General features: G+C 41.2%; 1 protein-coding gene across 8 annotated transcripts in view; it reads left to right on the top strand.

The window, feature by feature from the left end:
* Positions 1 to 649: 649 nt before the first annotated feature.
* Sergef (secretion regulating guanine nucleotide exchange factor) overlaps positions 650 to 19379 on the top strand; it is a 212929-nt gene continuing 194199 nt past the window's right edge. For 7 of the 8 annotated variants that reach the window (XM_070032775.1, XM_070032776.1, XM_070032779.1 and 4 more), the window contains exons 1-5: positions 870 to 1131; positions 5922 to 6057; positions 7686 to 7841; positions 9810 to 9904; positions 14790 to 14850. In XM_070032775.1, the coding sequence (XP_069888876.1) occupies positions 877 to 1131; positions 5922 to 6057; positions 7686 to 7841; positions 9810 to 9904; positions 14790 to 14850 (703 nt within the window). In that variant the 5' untranslated portion in view covers positions 870 to 876. Of the gene's footprint in view, positions 731 to 869; positions 1132 to 5921; positions 6058 to 7685; positions 7842 to 9809; positions 9905 to 14789; positions 14851 to 19379 lie in introns of those variants that run through there. The other variant, XM_070032777.1, reaches the window with a different exon arrangement.

A 19379-nucleotide genomic window follows, 5' to 3' on the forward strand; every position in this document is an offset into this window, starting at 1 on the left:
TGAGTTCCCCGTGTGGTGCCAGCCCCAGAACGCAGCCACAGTGATGCAAGACATCACATTCCGCTGCCAAAACACTGCCTCAGATCGGCAATCGCCAACCAAAGCAGGCCACGGCACTGGGCAGGACTCCAACAGCCCGGACTGAATTTCCTCCGCCATCAAATGGTGGCCGCCTCTCTGCATGGATACGGGACTGGATGAGATAAAACGTGGGGAAGCTCTGATGACTACAGAGCACAGTGCACCTGTGAGGAATTATTACTCAAAGTAGAATGCAAAGGCCGGCTCGAGGCCCAGTAGTCTGGCGCGCTGGGAAGGCCAGGGCGGGGAGGGAGAGTGGGCGGGCGGGCAGACTACAACGAGCGCCCTCTAGGTCCCTCTGGCCCGGACTCTACGTCAAGCAGGCCCCCATGTCACCTGGGATCACCCTTCCACCAGTTGTGAGGAGACTCCACACTCCGATCTGTCCCAGCTGGGACGGGCTCTCGGTTGCGCCCCGGTGGCGGTCTGTCAGTCAAGACTCCCTGCAAGCCCTGCCCAACCACAGACTCCGCCTCCTCTCCGCCCCGCCCCCTTCGGGGTCTTCTCAGCAAGGCTCCGCCCCTGAGACAATCAGGCCCCGCCCCGCCCCATGGCAGCCCCTCCCGGAAGCGCAGGCGGAGCAGCCCGCATGGAGCGCCGGCCGTGCACCCCGGCGGCCGCCCCCGCCGCCGCCGCGCTCTTCTCCTGGGTAAGTGGCTCCGCCCCCGGACTGGGGCCGGCCGTGGGGTCGCGGAGACCCTGGAGCTCGCGGCCTTAACCTGGGTGGGTCGGGACTTGGAAGCTGAGGGCGGACTCGGGCTGCGGGTGGGAGACTCCTGGGGCTGGGTTGAGGCTATGCCCGGCTGGCGGTGGGGTCTGGACCCGAAGGGCCGAGGCCCTGGGGAGGGGACTCCACTCCCACGGCAGAACGCCCGCTCCGCGACGGGCCTCGGCAGGGAGAGCGCCCGGGAAGACAGCGCGGAGGGCCCGGCCGAGAGAGAATTGGCAGACCCTGGAGCCCGTGGGGGCCACCTGTGCCGCACCTCCTCTTGCCGGGAGGATGGAGGTCATGCTCCAGCGCCGCCCCAGCTTCGGGAGCCTCCTTTGGAGGTGAGGCCTGCGGTGCAGGCAGCGCGCAGACCCTGCATATTTGCTGATACTTGATGCTGTGGGTCCTGGGGGTGCGAGAAGGGGAGGAGGGCAGTCGATGTCCAGTGTCGTGGTTTTTTTCATAGCAGATACCACAATTGTAAAATGACATGTGTGGTTTGTTCACGTCGGTTTCCTTGGCTACTTGTAAGCGTCATTGGTGGGTACCGAGCCTTGTCATGTTTGCTTTGTATCGATTGGTCTCCGGCATCTTGTAGATCACCCGCAAATACTCAGTGACTAAAGGATGAATGAATGAGTACTTGTGCTTGTGGGCCCAGTCACTTGGTAATGTTTGGGAGATACCGAGGCTTGAATGATTAGCCTGTGTGTGTGTGTGTGTGTGTGTGTGTGTGTGTGTGTGTGTGTGTGTGTGTGTGTGTGTGTGTGTGTGTGTGTGTGTGTGTGTGTTGGGAAAAGATAATGTAAATCTGTATTGCTGTTAAAAAGCACTTACTATGTTGTTTAAGGGCAGTTATCATTGCATACCTTGCACTTGTTGAGTGTCAGGCTGTAGTCTGGCAGGAGAGAGCGGAGTGGCCTGTCTGGCTCTCTGAGGTGACACTTGAGCTGGAGGTGAAGTTAGGGCTTGAGTGTGTGCAGTCCCTGACTTTTTCTAGGCAGGAGATGAATCTGTATCAACAACAAAAGGTCTGAATGAAAGAGCCTTTCTAGATACGTCCTAGAATAAACTGAAACAGAAGGATAGTTGAACCATACTTTCCTACTGTGCTTGGAGGTGAGATGGTGGCTTCTTCCTACTGCATAATTTTGGTGTGTGTATTAGTTTGCTTGGGCAGCCATAACAAAATAAAACAGATCAAGAGATTAGACAATAAAAATGTATTTTCTCACAGTCCTTGATCAAGAAGCCCAAGATTGAGGTGACGGCAGTTTTAGTTTCATCGAGGCCTCTGGTAGCTTTTTCTTTGTATGTGAGCACTTTGGGTCTTTTCTTATAAGGAGACCAGTCAGATTGGATTAGGGCTCCACTCTTTATGACCTCATTATTTAACTTTAGTTACTATGTAAATAAACATCTTTAAAAGCCATATCTTCAAATAACAATCATTTTCTAGCAGGTATGAGGAATCTTTTTTTCTGCCAAGAGCCATTTGGATATTTATAAGATTATTCCTGGGTTGTACAAAATAATCAATAAAGGCCGATGGGCTATGGGCAGATGACCAATGTTGGCAAGAAGCATACATGTCTGTCCTGTCATGTACCAAAAGATTCTGTGGACTTTATGTGTTCTGTGGCCTAGATGGTCCCCATTCTTGTATCAGAAGTTAGGGTCTCAACATATAAAATTTTTGGGGAACACAATTCATTCCATAGTAAGGGTGATTATCTTATTAGATGGGTGTGTTGGATGTGTCTGGGGTGTTTTAATGAAGGGAAGCAATAGAATTTTAATAGTTTAGGTTAATTTATTCCATCTCTCTTTATTCTTGTTTTAGGGACTCTTGCCTCATTACAAATATTGGAAGTGTATTTGATCTCAGAGTGTTCATGTCTCACTTTTCCCTGCAGAAGCAGCCTTCAACCCTGATAACGGGGGCAGCCACAGAGCTGACTGAGACATTCCAGTACATGTACATTCTGTTTGACACTGTGCAACAGCCTTTCATTTGCTCTTTTCTGAGTGGGGGCCTGTATGTCTGACATCCAGTAACCCATGTAAATGTATACATAGCTTCTGTGGGCCAGCACAGTTTCCAGTACAGGGGAAATAGCAGTGAGCAAAAAACAAAATGAAGTTTTTGTCCTCGTGGAGTTAACTTTCTAGCCAAGGAGTCAGTAAACAAGGAGAAATGTAATGTCAAAGAGTTATATAAAGAAAAACAAAGCAGAGAAAGGGAATAAGGTAATAAGGTGACTGCTACTTTAGATAGGGTCATGTAGCTTAGTCTCTGAGCTAGCTGGTTCATCCTAAGTCATTTTCTTTTCTTTCTTTATTCTCTTGTGTGTATGTGTTAGACTATTTCTTTTCTCCATGAGGTAAGTTAGCCTGTTCTGTTTTTAAAAAATATCTTCCAGTAATTGTACAAAGAGATTCTAATGCAATATGTTAGTTTGTGAGTATAGTGCATCTTGATCAATATCACCCCTTCCATCATTCTCCCCACATTAAGTACTAGTGAAAGGTGTAGGCATATGACCTGTCACACATGTAGCTCTGTAACTATGGGAAGTTTATTTTAGTTTCTTCGTCTGTATAAGATAGTGATAATGGCCTTATCTATGGTTGTTAAGAGGATTAAAGGTGACTGGCCACTATGCAGAGAAATGCTGGACATTTGGAACTTCTGTTGCTCCTAATGGCCTCTAGCCCTGTGTCCCTGCCATGGCTTACTCTTCCACCTTGGAGTTCTTGAAGCTTAGGGTCTCTGTGAAATACACGGTAGGAGATAGGATTTTGTTTGTTAGAATTATATAGTTTGCATTTGAGGTGTCCTCAAAAATTAGATTTTCAAAGATTCATTATCCCAGGACAAATCAGCATGGAGGAGACATTTGAAGAAATAAGAATTTCTGAAATTTTGTTAATATCTTCCCTGCAGGCCCCTAGGCCCTGATCTTCAGTATTAATATAAAACCTTCTGAAAGCTCTAACTATACTGAATGTAAAGCTGTTTATGTGTTCTTACTTTTGTATTTGTATCATCTACTGCAGAACTATTTTGCTTATGGGATGTTTCCCCCAGATTTTGCATAAATCTATATGATATATATGCCAAATTATTTTTAATAGTATTTTATTGACACCAACTTGTTGTACAATGGCATTTCACTTTTATAATTCAATTGATGTATTATATATATATATATATATATATATATATATATATATTTTTTTTTTTTTTTTTTTTTTTTTTTTGGGTCTGGTCGTGGGGCCTGAACTCTGGGCCTGAGTGCTGTCCCTCAGCTCTTTAGCTCAAGGCTAGTGCTCTACCACTTGAGCCACAGCTCCACTTCTGGCTTTTTTCTTTTTGCTTATGTGGTGCTGAGGTATCGAACCCAGGGCCTCAGGCATGCAAGGCAAGCGCTCTACCACTAAGCCACCTTCCCAGCCCCAAATTATTATTATTATTATTATTATTATTGTTGTTGTTGTTGGTCATGGGTCTTGAACTCAGGGCCTGGGTGCTGTTCCCTAAGCTCTTTAACCCAAGGCTAGTGTTCTACCACTTGAACCACAGCACCACTTCCGGTTTTCTGGTGGTTAATTGGAGATAAGTCTCTTGGACTTTCCTGCCCGGGCTGGCTTTGAACTGTCATCCTCAGATTGCAGCCTCCCAAGTAGCTAGGATTATAGGCATGAGCCACTGGTTCCTGGCTCCCTCCCAAGTTATTGCTTAAAACTAATTTTTGTGTGTGATAATACTGGATCGTGAACTTAGGACCTGGGTACTGTCCCTGCACTTTTTCACTCAAAACTGGCACTCTACCATTTGATCCATGCCTCCATTTGAGGCTTTTTGCTAGTTAATTGGAGATAAGAATGTCAAGGACTTTTCTACCTGGGTTGGCTTTGAATTTCAGCCAGCTTTCTTAGTAGCCACTAGGATTACAGGTGTGAGCCACCAGCATCTGGTACTCCATAAAAATTTGGGTCTGAAATATATCTAGGTATAAGGGTTTCAAATTAGCGAATATGGGCTAGTTTTTTTGTTTTTGTTTTTTGTTTTTTCCAGTGCTGGGGATTGAACTCAGGACTTTACACATGCTAGGCAAGCACTCTACTCAGCTACATCTCCAGATTCATATTATCGACTTCTATTGTTTTATAACACCAATAGACATATTGCTTACCAAGGGAAGATCTGAATATTAGAGTTGCAAAACATTGTACTTGATGGGCTGGGGAGTTGGCTCAGTGGTAGAGAGCTTGCCATGCATGTATGAAGCTCTGGGTTTGATTCCTCAGCATTACATAAGCAGAAAAAGCCAGAGGTGGCGCTGTGGCTTGAGCGGTAAAGTGCTCACCTTGAGCTGAAGAACTGAGGGTCAGCACATAGGCCCAGAGTTCAGGACCCACGGCCTACCAAAAAACAAACAAAAAACATTGTACTTGGGAAAGTCCAAGTACAATAGCGATGCATCTTGTTTAAGGTACAGATTCCTTAGCTAACTTTGTTATTTAAAAAAAATTAAGTAGTTGTACAAAGGGGCTAACTTTCATTACAGAAAGTCATTGCCATGGAGAATGTGGAGAGAAGGGAAAAGAACTAATTCCAGAACATTCTCTGCCCACTTTGTTTCTATTCCTCGTCATTTCTTTCCTTAGCCTCTTTAGCTAATTAGCATCTATCAGAAGGAATGCCTTTGAAGTTTCCCAAAGGCAGGATGTATGGGGGATTAGAGTCTTGGAAGGGAAAGGTGAGGAGTATCATTGGATAAGTAGTAGAATTCTTCTGAAATAAAAATCATGGTGTTTGAAAGATGGGACTGGTATCAAAATGTAGGTTACATTTAACAGCTTTTTATGAGTAATAAAGGGGGGTGTGAATATGATCAAAGTACATCACATTCATGTAGATAATATTGCAATGAACTCCCCTTTTGGACAGTTCATGTGCACTAATAGAAAAATCTGAGAAAAACAAAACAAAAATCAATCATGGTAGAATCTGAAGGATCATCTGTTGTGGGCTCTGAGAAGCATGTGATGGTGAGAAAGATGGAAACAGGTTCATAGACACAGGCAGTTTTTTTTTTTCAACCTGGACTTGTTTTATCCCTAGGGTGCAAATAGCTATGGACAACTTGGCCTTGGTCATAAGGAAGATGTCCTTTTGCCCCAGAAACTGAAGGACTTCTGTAAACCTGGACATATCAAGAAGATCACAGGAGGCGGAGGCCACTCTGCAGTTGTCACAGGTAATTTCCTTCAAAAATAGCCACTTATTTTCTTCTTGAAACCTTTTCCCCTAGGATATTATATTGATGTCTCTTAAATCTTTCATATTTCGCAGAAGAGAATATATTTGAGAAAGAGCCAAATTGCCATTAGAAATTGCTATGTTGTTAGAGTTAGAAGAACTTCAGTCATCTAGATCATCCACCACTCCCACATTTTATACAAATGAGGTTCAATCAGAGACATTGAATATATAAGGTCATAAAGCAAATTACAAACATAGTTACAATACATAGCCTGTTTTGTACTGTTTAGTTTTCACATTGCAATTAAATTTGGTATTCCTTGAGAGCCAAAACCTTGGAACAAGTCCCTGTAAGACAGGGCTCCAAGTATTACATATGCTATAGTATTGCAAAGGAAGGTCCTGCATTTGGGTAAAAACATAAGCTTTGCAGTTAAACTCCCTGGTTTCAGATCCTGTTTCTGTAATTTTTTTAGCCATGTGATTGTGGACAAATAATTTTTCTGTGCCACAGTTTCATTATCTGTTATATGAGGAATGTGAATGGAGATTTGGGGAGTTAATAAGGCTGTATTATAATTTTCATGGGTACTTGGTATTTTCATCTTCATAGATACTTTCTTCTGTAAGGAAATCTTTTTTTTTTTTTTTTTTTTTGTCGGTTGTGGGGCTTGAACTCTGGGCCTGGGCGCTGTCCTTCAGCTCTTCAGCTCAAGGCGAGCGCTTTACCACTTGAGCTACAGCGCCACTTCCGGTTTTCTGGTGGTTTATTTGAGATAGGAGTCTCACGGTTTCTCCTGCCCGGAATGGCTTTGAACCGGGATCCTCAGATCTCAGCCTCCTGAGTAGCTAGGATTACAGGCGTGAGCCACCAGTGCCCGGCTACTCTGTAAGGAAATCTTAAAGGCTATATTTTATGCTGAGTATGGTGGCTCATGCTTTTATTTCCAGCTACTGTGGGGTAGAGAGAGGAGAATTGTGGTCTAAGGCTGGTCTGGGCATAAAGCATGAGTCCTTATATGAATAATAATTAAAGCAAAAATGTCTGGAGGCATGGCTCCAGCAGTAGAGTATATGTCAAGCAAATATGAGGCCCCGATTCAAATCCCAGTACCACACATACACACAGAATTATGTTTTACAAATGTATTCAAATGAAAATGAGTACACTATAGGCTAGCTTAGAATTATGTGTGAATTATTATTACATTATGTTTTCTTGCTTTAAAAAAATTCAAAATTAAGCCATTCTCTTGGGCCTCTGACAATATTCTGGGCTCTAGACATTATCTGCAGGATAAGTTGGCCTCACATGTAGTGCTCTTAGAACTGTACCTGGCACATTCTAAGTGTTGAATAAATGTTGGCTCTCTTGTTATAGAAGATGATTCGTTTGGGGACTGGCCCCTTTCCAGGACTTGAGTTCCCATTTAGATATTAGATTGGAAGCCCTTGGCCCATTTGGCTCCAGGACACATTAACATGCATAGGTTATAAACATTATTTTGGGTGAGCAAAGTTACTCATTTGTGACTCCAGTTCATTAGTGATATTCTGTTGTTCTCTTTGGAAACTTGTCATTTTCCCTGGGCATACTATCACTGAAATCTTTATATTTTGCAGATGGAGGAGGCCTTTTTGTTTGTGGCCTGAACAAAGATGGGCAGTTAGGTCTTGGTCATACAGAGGATGTTCTGTATTTTACTCTCTGCAAATCCCTCCTTGGCTGTCCTGTCCAGCAAGTGGCCTGTGGCTGGGATTTTACTATTATGCTCACAGGTAACTTCACTTCTACATATTCTTTTTTTAATCACTACAAAGCTTTGGATATGAATTACATTATGGATGTTCTTTCTGGTCCTCAAGGAAAGTTCCAGGGCACCTTCAACAAGAGAGGATTTTCTTCCCCTTTTTATCTTTCTCTCTTTATTTTTCACACATATGAGGCAAATGCTCTGCCATTGAATTACATACTCATACCTTTTAAAAGAATATATTAGGATAGAACTATTTGGTCTCTGTGAAGGCAGAAAAGAAAGTAGATTTTACGGGAGTATAGTCAAAGGGTTAATAGATCATGCTCTTTGGAACAGCTACCTTAAACCCTTATGGATTGTCCTATACAGAGTGTAAATCTCAAGTTTCTTAGCAATGGTCTTCTATAATGTCCCTACCTATCTCTGTTACCTTGTCTCTTATTCTCCACATGCCCTGTACTTTTCTTTCTAGCATAAAAAGTTGATGTGTCTGGAAATATCCTATTGTCTATCTCTTGAACTTTTGGCCCATCTTTAAAATACTCCTCATGCCAGAAACTGGTGGCTTACACCTGTAATCCTAGCTACTCAGGAAGCTGAGATTTTAAGATTGCAGTTCAAAGCCAACCAGGCAGGAAAGTTTGTAAGACTCATATCTCCAATTAACCACAAAAAGCTGGAAATGGAGCTATGGTTCAAGTGGTAGAGCACTAGCTTTGAGCACAAAAAAGTTCAGGTCAGTGCCCAGACCCTGAGTTCAAACCTCAGTACCAAGGGAGGAAAAAACCAAAAACAGCAACAACCAAAAAACCCCTCCTCATGTATCACCATTCCTCTCTCTTTTTTTTTTTTTTTTGTTGGTTGTAGGGCTTGAACTCTGGGTTTGGGCACTGTCTCTCAGCTTTTCAGCTCAAGGTGAGCACTCTACCATTTGAGCACAGCACCACTTCTGGCTTTCTGAGTGGTTTATTGAAGATAAGAATCTCATGGACTTTCCTGCCCGGGCTGGCTTTGAACCATGATCCTCAGATCTCAGCCTCCTGAGTAGTTAGGATTACAGGCGTGAGCCACTGGCACCCGGCACACTGCCATTCCTCTTCTGCAGAGGGGGTTCTATAATATGTATTTAATTAGGAGTAATTATTGGAATCTGAACAGGGGCTGGGGATATATACCAGTGGTTGTCTAGCATGACTCTGGGTTAGATTAGCATTTTAAAAATAATCTTATTTATGTAGTAGTTAAACAATAGTTATCATTTAGGAAGTGCTTATTGTAGGCCTGTGTTAGGGTTGCAGGGAGTCAGTGGATAACCCTCCACTTGTCATAACCAATTATGAGAAAGGCACAGAGTGGTCAGAGTTGGAGATGAAAACTTTCAGCTTTTTACTGATAAAGGCAAAGTGAAGAAGAAGGTTAATTATGAGGCCAAGTAGTTATAATATTCTTTTGGTCCAAATTTCCTTCCAAACTCTAGACTTGTCCCAAAAGGGAAACTCTTGATATATGTCAGCATAGATGGCTGAAGGCACCAACCAAGCCATCTCTCTCTCTCTCTCTCTCTCTCTCTCTCTCTCTCTCTCTATATATATATATATATATATATATATATATATATGTATATATATATATATATATAATCTATATATCATCCCTTTTCTCAAACTTATCACTTGGGTAGGTGACCCCTTATCTTGTAGACTGGGGGAGAAAATGGTAAAGGAACTGAAGGGAAATTATGTTACCTGGAAACTGGAGAAGTGGGGAGTATTTTCTTTCCCATTCCAATATTAGGCAGTGTTCTCTGCCCAGATAATCCTATAGCTTTTATTCCTAGTGGAATAAAAGAAGGGAATTTTGTCTGAAGGCCCTGAAACTCAGGATTTCTACTACCTTCTTTCCTCTGCTTTGTACCTCATCCTTCAGCACTTTCCCATTAGCACATATGTTTACTTCTTAGATTTGCAATCTAAATACTTATATTTTGCAGAAGGAGGTCAAGTTCTGTCATGTGGATCTAACTTGTTTGGCCAGTTGGGAATTCCTCATGGGCCTCGAAGATGTGTGGTTCCCCAGATCATTGAGGTGAGGACATCTAATATTAGCTTGCTCTGTCTTGTTAACTGTTTCCAGGTGATTCCGGCTGTCTTTATTTAGTCTTAATAAAAGGCTGAATTTGAGTTGATGAAAAGGTCGTTCTGAGAAAAGTTAGTTGGTGAGATTGATGTTATTAGTAAAAGACATCTCTTAGTTCTTATAATGTAATGTTTTATAAACTAAAACAGTCATATATCTCATAAATCCATGACATTTTAGAATTCTGAAATTAATAATAGGGGAAACTATGTTAGGAACTAAACCAAATTAAAGTGACTTTCCTAAAGATATTAATCTAGATGGCACTGTGGCTCAAAGTGGTAGAGTACTACTAGGACAGTGCCCAGGCCCTGAGTTCAAGCCCCATGACTAACAAAACAAAAACAAATAACCCCCCAAAAAACAACAACAACAATAACTAAAGATACTAACCTAGGCAAATGTGGTACAGGCCAGTGCTGTCCAGTAGAAATACAATGTGGGCCATAGAAGTGATAGAAAATTTCAGAAAAACTAAATAAAAAATTAAAGTGGCAGCTTTATCGAGGTACAGTTCATATATCATTAAATTCATGCTTTCATGATATACAAATCCAGTGTTTTAAAAAGCCTGTTTATAGAGCATGTTTAAATGCTGCTGTCACCGTTATCTAATTTTAGAATATTTTCATCATCAGCGAATAACAGTTACTCCTATTCTTTCCTTCCTGCACCCCTCATGAACACTAGTCTTCTTCTAGTCTGTGGATTTGCCTGTTCTGGGCATTTCATATAAGTGTAATCATGTGACACGTCACCTTTTGTGACTGGCTTCTTCTTCATGTGACATTTTCATGTTTTATCCATATTTTACATGTAGGAGAAAGTAATTTCCACAACATTTTAACTAATTCAATATATCTAAACTAATAGCATTTCAGCAAGTCATCAGTGAAACAATTATTAGTGGAATAATTTATATGCTTTATAGTGTACAAAGACTTAGGGCTGGTGCTGAGAAGGTGGCTCAGTGGTAGAGCCCTTGCCTTGCATGCATGAGGCTCTGGGTTCAATTCCTCAGCACCACATACGCAGAAAAAAAAAAAAAGCCAGAAGTGGTGCTTATGGCTCAAGTGGTAGCGTGCTAGCCTTGAGCTGAAGAGCTGAGGGACAGCGCCCAGGCCCAGAGTTCAGGCCCCACGACCAGATACACACATACACACACAAAAAAGACTTATGGCTCTAGTTTACGTTTTTTACTGACAAATGTCTCAACTCAGTCTGATCACATTTTAAGGGCTTGCTGACCATATGTACTAGTGGCCACCATTTTAGATAGCAGAAATGGGAAACAGGATTCTGCCCTAGTTCAAGACTCTTTTCAATGAATTGTACTTCATTATTTTATGACGTTTATAGTGTAAGTGATAAAATAGGCATATGGATTTGTGTGTGTGTGTGTGTGTGTGTGTGTGTGTGTGTATACAGGTTTTAGGACTTAAGCTCAGGGCTTCGGTTCTATTCCTAGACTTTTTTTTTGTCAGTCATGGGGCTTGAACTCTGGGCTTGGGCACTGTCCCTACGCTCTTCAGCTCGAGGCGAGTGCTCTACCGCTTGAGCCACAGCACCACTTCTGGTTTTCTAGTGGTTTATTGGAGATAAGAGACAGACTTACAGACTTTCCTGCCCGGGCTGGCTTTAAACTGCGATCCTAAGATCTCAGCCTCCTGAGTAGCTAGGATTACAGGCATGAGCCACTGCTGCCTGGCTTGTCCCTGGACTTTTAAAATCAAAGCTACTCTTCTACAACTTGAGCCATAGCTCCGCTTCTGGCCTTTTGGTAGTTTATTGGAGATAAGAGTCTCATGGACTTTCTAGCCTGGGCTGGCTTTGAAACTTGATCCTCTGATTTCGTCCACTTGAGTAGCTCAGATTATAGATATCAAGATATACCTGGCTGCATATGGAATTTTTAAAGATATAAGATAGAATCTAAAATTAGTTTTATCACCTATGTTAGTTCTATCTAACTTCCTAGAACTCCAATTAAGAGTAGGGGATCTGTTTTCTTTGGAGAGAGTTTGGGCCGGCTTCTGCCCTCTTGCTGAGCTCAGTTGCTGCTCTGTGGGGTATGATTTACCAGTAATAGTTCTCAGGGTATGTACAAAAGTCTAGACTTTACAGAGCCCCAGTTCTCTGCTATAGGAAGTGTTGTAACTCCCAGTTGCAAATAAGTGTCTTTGTAGCAACCTACATATTAGTGATAATTAATTTGGCTTAATTATAATTCATATAATTAAGGAAGACAGAGAGGAACAAAGTTAAAATATATTGCATGACAGAATTGGTAAGTAAAAACATTTTGACAGGTTGTATCCTATGTGGGAGAAATAAGCCAAAGTGCAATATAGGAACTCGTTCTTTTATGTACTGGTGGCTATGCTATTAGGCACTGTGTTCAGGCAGTGAGGGTACAGGTGAATAACACCTGTCTTTGCATTTGAGAGTCTTTATAGTTTGGTAGTATACAGTAGATAGATAAGTACCAAAATGTAGTATCATGTTAGAATTATGGCAGCTGCATGTATAATTCCATAGGAGGAAAGACTGACTCGTTCCTAGCAGAGGGCTTAAGCCAACTCTTAAAGTTGAGTACAGTTTTATCTGGCTTGGTATAGGAGGATGCACAAAGTCTGCAGAAGAAGAACATTCTGGGCCAAAGAATAATGTAAACAAATGGAAGGACAAAGGGTGAACAAATGTAGCAGTGGTACTTACTAGACACTATGTTGAAAATGAACTATACAACTTTGGGTGGGATTGAGAGGAAAAAAACTGGGAGAAGGCGAGGGAAGGAGTGACATATCCAAAAAGAAGTGTACTCTTTATCTGACTTATGTAACTGTAACCCCTCTGTACATCACCTTTATAATAACAATAAAAAATAAAAAGAATAGTGTAAACAAGGGTATAGAAGCATGAAACTGGAGGGTTCACATGGAACAGCCATTTCATATGGTTAGAATATGGAGGAGAGGTAGAGGTGGCTGCGTAGAGTAGGCAGGTAGGGGATAGTCAACATAGTAATGTATGCTAGATGGTATGAATAGCATATTACAGAGGAGCCAGACAGGGTAGTGTGGAGGATGACTGAGGTGATAATGTAGGAAACCTGCTAACAATCCAGATACGAGATAGTGATCCAAACTAAGGCAGGGGCAATAGGTATGGAGAAGGAACTGGAGATGAGTACGTTTAGGATACTGAGCTTACTCCTAAAGTGCTTCTGATAGTTTTAGGAAAAAAGAACTCTAAATTCAGAGGGCAAAGTGTTCAAATTGTATTAGCTGTAAGATCTTATCTTGCTGTGAACCAGTGTGATCAGGGACTCTACTGACAGAAGTGTAGTCTCTAGAAGGGAGGCCAAAGGTCTGTCCTGTGTGCTGTCAGTCTGCCTTTGTGGTATGGTGTTTGTTGGAGGTTGGTTCCTAGGCCACTGACATAAAGGTGTATAAGACTGAAGGTCCTTGATCCTTGGAGATCCTAAAGACTAGAAACAGTAGGTCTACAAATAAACAAAAGGCCTATAAATAAAGGGCACTGAATGATGTACAAAAAATTCTTTAAAAGAGAGAGATTAATAAGCACATTTTAGAGACAGAGAGAGACAGTAGGAGGCAGAGAGAATTTGAAACTCAGTAATGGCTGATAGAACTGGGGATATCCGTCTTCAGATGAGATCTGCACTAGTTACCTATTACTAGGCAACAAATTACCTCCATACCTAGCAGCTTAAAACTAGAAGCATTATCTCATGAGGTGGAAGGCAGGGCATCATTGGGGTCTGCATGCCACCTCTGTAGGCTTTACTGGGCTACACATCCATTTCCATGCTCTGCCATGTGGGCCTCTATAGGACTCTTGGACATGGCATCTGGCTTCTCCCAAGGGAAGGGAGGGAGATTCCAGCCAGGCGGCTTCAGGGCCTTTTGTCACCTTGTTTCTGAGTCATTCATCACTTTCTTTTTCTTTTCATTAGAAATGTGTCACCAAGTCCAGCCCACACAGGGGAGGGAAATTAAGGTCTGCATCTTGAAGGGAGTAGTATTAAGAATTCAAGGATTTATTTTTAAAACCCCCACAAAATGTCTTAGAGAGGACATGACAAGTGTCTTCAAATATTTGGAAAGCACTGTCAGAAGCCACAGGCAGAGAGGTTTGGCTCCAATGAAAGAGACAAATGGAACTACAAAGATGGAATAGGCACTAAAAGAGGTGGGTGTTGGGCTAGGGTTGCATGGCCATTTGGTGGATGCTGCGGAGGAGTTCTGCATTAGTTAGATCAAGAATGGGAAAACTAATAAGAGTCCCTGTTAGTTTTTACTGGCACACAACTACGATCATTCATTTATTTACATTCTACAGCTGTTTTGTGTTGCAGTGACAAAGCTCAGTGGTATTCCAGCTATTGTATGACCTGTAAAAGTCCAAAATAAAATACAGTTTAGCCGTTTTAAGAAAACCTTAGCAAACCCCTAGACTAGATGACCTTGACGGTTATTCCTAGCCTAGAGAGATGGTGCAATATGGTTTTGTTCTGTGATATTTTAAAGTTTTTTAAAAAATATCTTGTAATAAATAGAGAGGAATTTCTGGAGAGAGAGAGAGAGAGAGAGAGAGAGAGAGAGAGAGAGAGAGAGAGAGAGAGAGAGAGAGAGAGAGAGAGAGAGAGAGAGTGTGTGTGTGTGTGTGTGTGTGTGTGTGTGTGTGTGTGTATGTAGCTTTAAGCCAATTAGGTGCCTAATAGAGACCATACCATATTGTATTTTGTGGTATTTGTAAATGACATACAATTTTGTAGATGTTTCATTTCCAGATCCTTTTCTTTTGACAGCTCCTGAGAGAGAAAGTTGTTTGGGTTGCTGCAGGACTGAGGCATGCATTAGCTGCTACAGGTGATCATTTGGCTTTATTTTTCTAAATGGACACATTCTAAGGGGAGACTGAGATTTGAGAAAAACTCTTTAAGGTATTTCAAAGGGCCTTGCTCTGCTGTAGTTCTGATTAAAAGAAGAGATTACAGGCTGGAGTCAGGTGAGCAAAGCTTTAGCAGGAGGGAAGAAGGAAACTGTTTCCTAGCTTTTCCTTTTCTAGGCTTGGTACTAGATTTCCCTGCTTTGATTGTCCTCTTAACCAGGAAGTGAAGAAACAGAGGCCCAGACAGTTTGTTATTGCATTTTAGTAACTTTAAGTTACAGGGGAATTGATATAGTAGTAAGTGGGAGAGCTGAATCAGGGTCTGAAATGATCTGATTCCCAGACCTATATTCTTTGCAATGAGCTGAATGGTCTTCCAAATTGATTTTAATGTTTATTAATTTAAAAGCATCAAGTGGGCTGTCTTCAGTACTATGTGTGAATGATGGGACAGGCAGTATATATGTGAGGTGGACAGGGTAGGTACATGTGGATGGATTCTTAGGCCCTGAGCATTAAGGAATCAGGCCCTGCTCTGAGGGTCCTGAGGTTTAGAGTATATATTAAAATCATAACTATATCAAAATTATTGTATATATAAGTATGTATATGTTTCTTTTCAAAGATAGTGATCAATCAGAACTTATTTAGAGGAGAGAGTGCAGGAATGAGAGAGGAATTGGAAATCTGGAATAGGTTTGTCCCTTTGATTTCTTCCCTTTCAGGTTTGTGCTCTTACTCCTTTTGTGCTGCTGCTCAGCACTAGTTGACCCTACTCTGTATGAGTCCAACTGGGGGGAGAGAAAAGGAGCAGATTTTAGTGCCATACCTTGCTGATAGTCCCTTGCTTTGTGTTGATTATATTTTTTCTTCGTTGAATTTAAATTTTGTACTTTGAGATAATTGTAGATTCATATGTACCTGTTCAAAATAAAATAGATCCCAAATGTTTCCTGTGATAGCAGAATTATAGTGCAGTAGTCAACCAGGATATCAACATTGATATAGTTAAGATACAGAACAGTTCCATCACCATAAGTGCCTCCCGTATAGCCTGTTACATAAACGTCATACAGTATGTGATCTTTTGGGGTTGGCATTTTTCAGTTAGCATAATTCTCTGGAGAGTTATCCAAGCAGAGTGTACAATAGTCAATTCCTTTCTGTTGCTGAATAGCATGCCATTTTATTTCTGAGTAGAATATCCAATCTGGATATATCACTGTATTAGTTGGATAGGGCTGCTGTAACAAAATATCACAGGCTGAATGGCTTAAATAACATAAATTTATTTCTTTACCATACTAGAGGCTAAAAGCCCAAGATCAGTGTGCTATCAGGTTGGTTTCTGGTGAGGCCTTTCTTCTTGACTGGTAGATGGCTTTCTTCTTGCTATGTTTTTATATGGTTTTTTCTTTTGGCACTTGTGGAGAGAGACATCTTTAGGGTCTTCTTTTTCCTATAAGGATACCAGACTTAATGGTTGGGCCCTTCTTATTCCTGCTCTATGGTACTATTGTGCCTTTATTACTTCTGTATAGGAGGGTAATAAATATCTATAAATACAATCACATTGGGTATTAGGATTCAATGCCTAAATGTCTGGGGTGGGGGGGGGAGGAGTGGGACTCAGTTCAGTCCCTAACAACCATAGTTTATTTACCAGTCACCCACTGTAGAACACTACTGGGTGATATTGTCCAAAAAGAAATTTACTTATTATCTGACTTATGAAACTGTAACCCCTCTGTACACCACATATATTTTTTTTATCTCTGAGCTAAAAGGCCTAGAGTTGTGACTGCTGAATTGTATGGTGATGATTACACTTTTTTTGGGGGGGCGTGTGTCAGTTGAACTCTGGGCCTGGGTGCTATACCTCAGCTTTTCAGCTCAAGGCCACAGTGCCACTTCGGTTTTCTAGTGCTTTATTAGAGATAAGAGTCTCATGAACTTTCCTGCTTGGGCTGGCTTTAAACCATGATCCTCTGATCTCAGCCACCTGAGTAGTTAGGATTATAGTTGTGAGCCACCGGTGCCCAGTGTGGTACACGTTTATAAGCAGATTGTTCTCTTAGAAATCAGCAGGGTTGATCAAGACACATTGTACTCATAGGTTGATATGTTGAATTGAAATTCCTTTAAAGACAATAAGAAATAAATTTAATAAAAAGAGAGATTAGCAGGATAAGACAATTACCTGTCAATTATTTTCTTCCCCACTTTTGACCAGTTTTCTATAATTGGTTGTCTTTTAACGAAAGCTTTATTGAGGTCAAGTTGATATACAAAGAACCTCATATTAATTTATACTGTTTGAAGGATTTGGACATATAAATATCTGTGATGTCATTACCGACATTTAGGTAATAGATCTGTCCAATACTTCCAAGTTTCCTTGAGTCCTGTTGGTTTTGCTTGTTTGTGTTTTAATTCAAGAACATTAGGTGTTTTATGTCACAGGTGCTGGTGTCTCACACCTAGCTACTCAGGAGGCTGAGATCTGAAGATTGCTGTTTAAAGCTAGCCCAGGTTGTGAGACTCTTATCTGTAATTAAGTACCAAAAAAGCTAGAAGCAGTGCTGTGTGGCTCAAGTATGTTAGTCTTGAGCAAAGAAAGCTCAGAAACCGTACCCAAGCCCTGAGTTCAAGCCCTAGGACTAGCACAAAAACAACAACAAAACACTGAGCATGAGATCTGTCCTTTTTTTTTTTTTGTCAGTCGTGGGGCCTGAACTTTGGGCCTGGGCGCTGTCCCTCAGCTCTTCAGCTCAAGGCTAGCACTCTACCACTTGAGCCACAGCGCCACTTCCGGCTTTTTTCTTATGTGGTGCTGAGGAATCAAACCCAGGGCCTGGAGCATGCAAAGGCAAGTGCTCTACCACTGAGCCACCTTCCCAGCCCGAGAGCTGTCCTTTTAACACAATGTTGAAGTATAAAATACTGTCTTGATAACTGTAGACATTCTTGAACAGCAGGTCTCTAGAAACTTGTTCATATAGCAGAGCTGAAACATTATATCCATTAATCAGCTGCAACTCTCCCTTACCTTTACCTGCAGTCCCTGACAATCACTGTTCTATTTTCTGCTTCTGTGAGTTTGACTAACACAGGTACATAAATAGAATCATTTGGTATTTGTTCTGCATCTCTGGCTTATTTCAGTTAGAATCATGCCAGGATTTCCTTATAATTTTTTTTTGTAAAGACTGAATAATATTCCATTGCATACTACATTTTCTTTATTCATTCACTCCCTAGTGGATACTTGATTTGTTTCCATGTCAGCTTTGATGAGTAATGCTTCAATGAACAATGGAGTAGGAATGTCTCTTCAAGATTATGATTTCAAATATTTTGGACATATACCAAGATCATATGGCAGTTGCTATTTTAATTTGCTTTTGAGGAATTCCATACTGTTTTACATAGCAGCTATGCTATTTAGCATTCACAATAATAATGCCAAAAGGTTCTAATCTTAATCTCCTCACCAATAATTACTATTTTTTTAAATAGTAGCTATCCTTAGAGACAAATATATGATAGGCTACCATAGTAGTTCTATGTTTTCTTGGTAGTTAATGATGTTGAGTATCTTTTTGTGTACTTGTTAGCCATGTGTATATCTTCTTTGAAGAAATGTCTGTTAAAGTTCTTTGTCCATTAAAAAAAATCCTATTGAGTTATATGAGTCCCATATAATTAATCTTTTAGATATATGACTTGTAAAACCTTGATGAGTGTAATTGCTGGTCATATGTATTCATTTCCATATTGTTACAAAGTAGTGTAGTTCCCACTGTATGTTTGATTAACTTGGTTGTAAGTCCTCTCCTCTTTCACTTAAATATAAATATTTATGTATCTTTAAAAGATAACTAAGTACTCTTTGAAAATAACCTATGTTATCATCAAGCCTAACAAAATGAACAATAGTTCTATAATAATGTTACAGAATTGTAATATCCAGTTAGTCTAGAAGGAAGTAGATCTCAGGGTTGTTATCTCTGAAGGATTGTGGAAGAAGATCCCGAAGAAGATCCCTCCCTCCCTCCTTTTCTTCCTTCTTTCATATTGGGTGTTGAACTCTAGTGTAGTATTCTGCCACTTGGGCTATTCCCTTAGCCCTATTTGCCTTAATGATTTTTTTTTTTTGTCAGTCGTGGGGCTTGAACTCTGGGCCTGGGCACTGTCCTTGCGTTCTTCAGCTCAAGGCGAGCGCTCTACCTCTTGAGCCACAGTGCCACTTCTGGTTTTCTAGTGGTTTATTGGAAATAAGAGTCTAGGATTATAGGCGTGAGCCACTGCTGCTTTAATAGTTTTTTTGGATAACATATTGAACTTCTGACCAGGAGTAGTCTTAGACCATGATCCTCTTACCTATAGTTCCCTGGTAGCTGGGATTACAGGTATGAACCACCACAGCCAGATTATTGTTGAGATGGGATCTTGCTGAATTGCCTGGGCTAGTCTTGAACCACAATCCTCCTGAATTTCATCTCCC

Source organism: Dipodomys merriami, unplaced genomic scaffold, assembly GCF_024711535.1.
Source record: "Dipodomys merriami isolate MVZ:Mamm:240054 unplaced genomic scaffold, mDipMer1.0.p SCAF_21, whole genome shotgun sequence".
In the NCBI taxonomy this organism is placed as follows: domain Eukaryota; kingdom Metazoa; phylum Chordata; class Mammalia; order Rodentia; family Heteromyidae; genus Dipodomys; species Dipodomys merriami.